This window comes from Oncorhynchus keta, chromosome 35 (assembly GCF_023373465.1).
Source record: "Oncorhynchus keta strain PuntledgeMale-10-30-2019 chromosome 35, Oket_V2, whole genome shotgun sequence".
NCBI classification, from domain to species: Eukaryota; Metazoa; Chordata; class Actinopteri; order Salmoniformes; family Salmonidae; genus Oncorhynchus; species Oncorhynchus keta.
Window position 1 is genome coordinate 27,778,667 of NC_068455.1, and position 7,398 is coordinate 27,786,064.

The 7,398-nt window shown below is 41.0% G+C and overlaps 1 protein-coding gene across 7 annotated transcripts in view; it reads right to left on the reverse strand.

Annotated features, from left to right (window-relative positions):
• hif1aa (hypoxia inducible factor 1 subunit alpha a) overlaps positions 1-5,955 on the reverse strand; it is a 32,151-nt gene extending 26,196 nt beyond the window's left edge. For all 7 annotated transcript variants that reach the window (XM_035752161.2, XM_035752157.2, XM_035752156.2 and 4 more), the window contains exon 1: positions 5,529-5,955. In XM_035752161.2, the coding sequence (XP_035608054.1) occupies positions 5,529-5,557 (29 nt within the window). In that variant the 5' untranslated portion in view covers positions 5,558-5,955. The remainder of the gene's footprint in view (positions 1-5,528) is intronic.
• Positions 5,956-7,398: the final 1,443 nt, after the last annotated feature.

A 7,398-nucleotide genomic window follows, 5' to 3' on the forward strand; every position in this document is an offset into this window, starting at 1 on the left:
GCTGCCTGCAACATCCTCCAGCATGACCGGTTTGGCGGTGGGTCAGTCATGGTGTGGAGTGGCATTTCTTTGGGGGGGCCGCACAGCCCTCCATGTGCTCGCCAGAGGTAGCCTGACTGCCATTAGGTACCGAGATGAGATCCTCAGACTCCTTGTGAGACCATATGCTGGTGCGGTTGGCCCTGGGTTCCTCCTAATGCAAGACAATGCTAGACCTCATGTGGCTGGAGTGTGTCAGGAGTTCCTGCAAGAGGAAGGCATTGATGCTATGAACTGGCCCGCCTGTTCCCCAGACCTGAATCCAATTGAGCACATCTGGGACATCATGTCTCGCTCCATCCTCCAACGCCACATTGCACCACAGACTGTCCAGGAGTTGGCGGATGCTTTAGTCGAGGTCTGGGACGAGATCCCCCAGGGAGACCATCCGCCACCTCATCAGCAGCATGCCCAGGCATTGTAGGGAGGTCATACGGGCACGTGGAGGCCACACACACTACTGAGCCTCATTTTGACTTGTTTTAAGGACATTACATCAACGTTGGATCAGCCTGTAGTGTGTTTTTCCACTTTAATTTTGTGTGACTCCAAATCCAGACCTCCATGGGTTGATAAATTTTATTTCCATTGATAATTTGTGTGATTTTGTTGTCAGCACATTCAACTATGTAAAGAAAAAAGTATTTAATAAGAATATTTCATTCATTCAGATCTGGGATGTGTTATTTTAGTGTTCCCTTAATTTTTTTGAGCAGTGTATATACACACAGTACCAGTCAAAAGTTTGGACACACCTACTCATTCAAGGGTTTTTCTTTATTTTGACATTGTAGAATAATAGTGAAGACATCAAAACTATAAAATAACACATATGGAATCATGCAGTAACCAAAGAAGTGATAAACAAATCAAAATATATGATATATTTGAGATTCTTCAAAGTAGCCACCCTTTGCCTTGATGACAGCTTCGCACACTCATCATTCTCTCAACCAGCTTCACCTGGGATGCTTTCCAACAGTCTTGAAGGAGTTCCCACACAAGCTGAGAACTTGTTGGCTGCTTTTCCTTCATTCTGTAGTCCAACTAATCCCAAACGATCTCAGTAGGGTTGAGGTCAGGTAATTGTACAGGCCAGGTCATATGATGCAGCACTCCATCACTCTCCTTCTTGGTCAAATAGCCCTTACACAGCCAGGAGGTGTGTTGGGTCATTGTCCTGTTGAAAAACAACTGATAGTCCCACAAAGCACATACCAGATGGGATGGCATATCGCTGCATAATTCTGTAGTAGCCATGAAGTGTGCCTTGAATTCTAAAGAAATCACAGACAGTGTCACCAGCAAAGCACCCCAACACCTGCTTCATGGTGGGAACCACACATGAGATCATCCGTTCACCTACTCTGCGTCTCACAAATACATGGCGGTTGGAACCAAAAATCTCATCAAACTCTGGGTCTTCCATTCCTGTGGCGTGGAGAGCCAGCTTCATCATGGTTTTTGCGACTGCACTTGAAGAAACGTTCAAAGTTCTTGACATTTTCCGTATTGTCGGACCTTCATGACCCTAAGTAATGATGGACTGTCATTTCTATTTGCTTATTTGAGCTGTTCTTGCCATAATATGGACTTGGTCTTTTACCACAGATGGCTATCTTCTGTATACCACCCCTACCTTGTCACAACACAACTGATTGGCTCAAATGTATTAAGAAAATAAATTCTACAAATAAACAAGGCACACCTGTTAATTGAAATGCATTCCAGGTGACTACCTCATGAAGCTGGTTGAGAGAATGCCAAGACTTTGCAAAGCTTTCATCAAGGCAAAGGGTGGCTACTTTGAACAATCTGAAATATATTTGATTTGTTTAACACTTTAATGGTTACATGTGTTATTTAATAGTTTTGATGTCTCCACTATTAATCTACAATGTAGAAAATAGTAAAAATAAAGAAAAACCTTGGAATGAGGTGGTGTCCAAACTTTTGACTGGTACTGTTTATACATCTCCCACGTGATGTGAACACATGCATGGCTTATTGTCAGTCTTGTCCATATGTATTGAAGCATGTAGAGATTGTAGACAAGTCAAGGCAATGACACCAATGCATACCAGAGGCTGCTGCTGAGTTGTGGTCTTAACCCTATAGACAACAGCGTAAATCCAAAAAGTGTGCAACGCTCACCATGAAAATAGACGTCAGTAAAAATAAACCCCCCCCGGAAACATAATTGCAATTTATCTGTTATGGAGTTAGAGTCACATAATTATATTATTTGAGACTGTCTGTAAAAATCAGGAAAATGCTTCAGCTAGCTAATTGAACGTAATTTAAAAATATATAAATTTACTACTAGCCTATATAGATTAGCACATTTCCTAACATTGTTTTGAGTACAGAAAGTCCCTCCTAACAGTTAATGACAGAAACTGATCCACCTCAATGTACATCATGTCCACACACAAATGAGTAGCCTAGATGGTCAGTTTTGCAACCCAAATATTTTGCATGCTCAGTGAATGTGTCTGCAGGTTTTGCATCACGTGCATGCATGACGAGAATAACCAATGTAATACCTCAACCTGAAGTCAAGCTGACAGACAGGCAGTCAGTAGGTAGCAGTCTTTGTCTCTTTACCAAGCTGACAGACTGACTGTGCAGGTCAGGAGCTCAGTCAGCGGGGGCCAAATATTTACACTATCCTCAGTCAGATCTCCCAGACCACATGAGGTCTGCCTCTCTGGGGTCTGAGTTTGTGGTCCTCTGTGTAATGCAACTAGTTCTGCATAGTGCCATCACACTTCTCACCCTCCACTACAGAGACCTTCCTGGTCACTTGCCCTAGCCCAGAGCAATATCTTTCAATAATCATTTCTTTCAACCAACCAACCACTGCTAAGTGAAGCAGATAAAAAATAAATGAATATCTAGGTCTTCACCCGTGGAAAATCTGGCCACATGAAGGTAAAATAAAATCTAAGCGTATCTCTGTGCTATGTATTGGAATCTATTGTGATGTGACAGACAAGTATGGCTTATGCACAGAGAATACAGGAAATGTCTGAAAACCCTTTAGCTGAAAAGTCCTGGTTTAGCCTGGACCACAAACTCTACAAAGTGAGTTATGTGCAGTCCAAACAAAGGCAGCCACAGAAGACAGGATTCTCATGCTGCTGTCTTAATGGTGCGTCAGCCCCTCCACACTACAGATGGGAGGTAGCTGTCCTGCAAGACAGGAATGTCAGTGTTCTGCCATGGCCAGCGAAGAGCCCGGATCTCAATCCCATTGAGCTTATCTGGGACCTGTTGGTGAGGGCTAGGGCCATTCCCCCCCAGAAATGTCCAGGAACTTGCAGGTACCTTGGTGGAAGAGTAGGGTAACATCTCACAGCAAGAACTGGCAAATCTGGTGCAGTCCATGAGGAGATGCACTGCAGTACTTAATGCAGCTGGTGGCCACACCAGATACTGACTGTTACTTTTGACCCCCATTTTGTTCATGGACACATTATTCCATTTCTGTTCTGTGGAACTTGTTCAGTTTGTCTCAGTTGTTGAATCCTATGTTCATACAAATATTTGCACGTCAAGTTTTCTGAAAATAAACGCAGTTTACAGTGAGAGGACGTTTCTTTTTTTGCTGAGTTTATATACAAGATATCAAGTTTAACAAGTGAACATCCATATCAGTGAACCTCCCCACACACTCCCCCTTGTTTGGGGATGGTTTGGTGCCATCGTTGATACTGCTTGGCCATCTTGGCTTTGGTTTGTTGATTGAGTTTGTTGTCCTTAACAGTGCTTGAATCCCCCTAAACCAGAAACATGTTTCTTCGAGCTCATAAGTATCTCTCGTCAATTAATCGTTCAAGCTCTTCAATGGATTCTGAATCATCCAGCGTGTTTGCAGGCAGAGTAAAACAAAAATAACGGATGTATCTTTCCGTACCTGTACAGGATGTCAGTAGATTTTTTTTTTTACTATGGGTATTTCTTCCCTCACAGTATGTAATGGGACAAGCTTATAGGCCCTTATGGAAAACTTGTTCCTCATGAAGAGATGCATATACAAAATGTCACAACATAGTATGAGGAAAACCATTAATTGAATACATTTTAGAATAAGGCTGTAATGTAACAAAATGTGGAAAAAGTGAAGGGGTCTGAATACTTTCCCAATGCACATACAAATATTTAAAAAGCACATACACACGTTTTAAAAGTATATATATATATATACTTTTAAAAGCACAACGTGACTAAGAGACAAGTCGGAGTGTTTGACTAACAAGTCTAACACCCTGTCTCCGCTAGCTGTCTGTCAGCGCCTTGAAGCTAGCCCTATGCCAGAAAATATATTTAAGACCACAGCTGTGCAAAAAGCCCATGGATCATGAAAGACCCATAGTTGCACACAAAAATGCTATCTTAAATAGATGTTTTGTTCAGTGGACAGGCTTTTTACTTAAAGTTGGCTTATGCACAAAGAAAGTGTCAATTAAAGGCCTTTCCTGGCAACTAGTGAATTGCCACAAACACTTTATGCCAGGAACTCCCACTGACGTCAGGCTCTCAGTGATTAAGACGTGATACAGAAATAACAAGGTCACAGCAATCCATGGAATGGCAAACACTATAACATTAAAATAAGCTTGATACTTTTTGCAATGGTTTTGATTTCTGTTTTGGTTTTAGAACCTGCGGACAAAGCAGTGTGAAATTGTTGTGAAAGTAGGCATAGAGCGCAAAGCACTACGTTAGATTCATTTCAGCAGTTTTAAGTAAGGTATTTGGTAACAAATAAAAGCTCCACCACTGAGGCAAACCTCAACCTACATTAGTATAAATATCTCAATTCTGCCCACATAGTCCCATAGAATGTTACACTGTAACAACAAAAGTAGCAGCCTCCCATAGAACAGCCTACCTTGGTTCACACTGATACCACTACATTGGCCTATGGCAACGAAACCAACTCAATTATAGAGGCGCCAAACAGTTTTAATTCAATTCTGAGTATTATACGAGCAACCACTAACAATACATTTCAACACCTTTACAATGAAGGCCAGAAAATGGGAGACAAGAGAATGGAGTTAACATACCAGGCTTTCTTCCCTCAACATTTGAAAACCTCAAAAGACACGTTTCAACAATTCCTCAAAACGTTCACAATCTGTATTCAGCACCTCAAAACAAGCTCTCACTATCATTCGGGCAAGTCAAGTGACAGCAAGTAGACCCATATCTCGCGACCTTTTAACACACTGGCTGTCAGTGCCACTTATTTACGGTAGCCTTATTGAAACAGTTAGCTAGCTATGTAGTTAGTTTAGTAGTTAACCGCCTAGCTAGCTAACGTTAGTTCTAGAAATTAAAATATCGAGTCGTCTCTAACATTTACTGTAGCTGGCTAGGCTAGCTAACTAGTTACGCAAACACGTCAAAATCTAAACCAAGCCGAACGAAACAACACATTACAGCTAGTTAATCGGCTAGATTACTAGAGGCGAACGTACCTTTTCTTTTCTGGGACAACTGTGTTCATTTTAATGACGACGGACTTATTTTGAGCCTCAGCCAAGAAGATAAACTGTGTTTCGGGCCCGTACGAAAACAAGCGAAAATTCACGTAGCTAATTCAAATTAAATCCGTCATTTGTTTCCAGAAATGGTTGATAAATGCAAATCAGGAGAGGTCAAGCCTCCATCGCTGAAGTCAAAACATGAGTGAAGAAGGTGTTTTAATTCCTTCGAAATGGCATGAGGTGCCACGCTAGCGGTTGCTTGGAACAACGTTGCATCTAGTTAGCTGAGCAGCTAGGTCAAACACCGTACAGTAAGATAGGTAGAAACTGCTTCTCCAAAAGAAATCCCCGATCACACTTGTTGGCAAGCTAAATTCATGCGTAGATGTCATTACGGGTCTAATGGTCGTCTCGCGCCCAAATGCGCATGTGCAGGCCGTCAATTCATTTTGACGAAAATGAAAACGTGGCTGTTTGTCACTATCACGAGGTTGGAGTAATAACATGTTTAACTACTTAAGACATTGTCTAGAATCTAGGTTGTGCCTTTAGATTTCGAGAAAACGAACAACTAACGAATAATTTTTCACTTCTTTCATTGACTTCTCAAACCCCGGCCTGGTTCCCGGAAGTCTCACAATGTCGCTCCTCTGGGTTTAGAAACTCTGTGGCTAGGTGATCAGCTGTTTATCAATTCAATTTCAATTACATTTAAGGGATTTATTGACATGGGAAACATATGTTAACATTGCCAAAGCAAGTGAAGTAGATAATAAATACAAGTTAAATAAAACAATAAAAATTAGCATTACACTCACAGAAGTTCCAAAACAATAAAATACATTTCAAATGTCATATTATGTCTATATACAGTGTTGTAACGATGTGCAAATAGATAAAGTATAAAAGGGAAAACAAATTAACATAAATATGGGTTGTATTTGCTTATCTCCCCCAGAGAGATGAGCAATTACTACAGGTCTGGAATCAGCTAACATTTTATACTTGTTGTTTACTCCATGTGTAACTCTGTGTTGTTGCCTGTTCACACTGCTATGCTTTATCTTGGCCAGGTCGCAGTTGTAAATGAGAACTTGTTCTCAACTAGCCTACCTGGTTAAATAAAGGTGAAATAAAAAAAGAGAATCTGTCCCCTCCCATTACTTCTTTGCCTCTCCACCGGCGGCGCACACGAGCTCTATGGTACTGTATATTCCATTTGTTTGGTTTCCCTCCTTTACACTAAGTTGACTGAACTGCTATCATTAAAATGTAAGCATGACACATTTACCAGGCCAAACGTCAGTTCCCTTACAAATTCAATAAAAAGACTAACATCAAACAATCTCAGTTTAATCTACACAAAGTAATAAAACATGAGCGTTTACCTTTTACAATGAGAAGTGAGGCATTTTTTACCAAAAATGTAGGCCTATGGTTCAAGAGTGGGGGGTTATGGCAGTATTACCACTCCAAACTCAAACTCTTTCCCAGTAAATATTACCTTTCAATGTGCCATGACACAACCAGTCATGATGTTTTTATCTGATTGTCAAAAAAGTAGGTTTCCTTCGCACATTCATCCAAAATAATTCCATTATCTGAACAGTGCACTTGCCAACTTTCCTTCAATATGCAAGTGGCTACAACTATCTCACCGGAGAAAGCATCCGAGCTAGGCAAAACAGCACCCCTCTGCCTTACATTATGTAGCCCAAGTGGCTTGTGAAATTTTCGATTTTTTTGCCTTAGAACCTGGAACTAAAATGGATTTGAGGGGTTTGTATCATTTTATTTACACAACATGCCTACCACTTTGAAGATGCTAAATATTTTTTCTTGTGAAACAGACCCCCAAAAA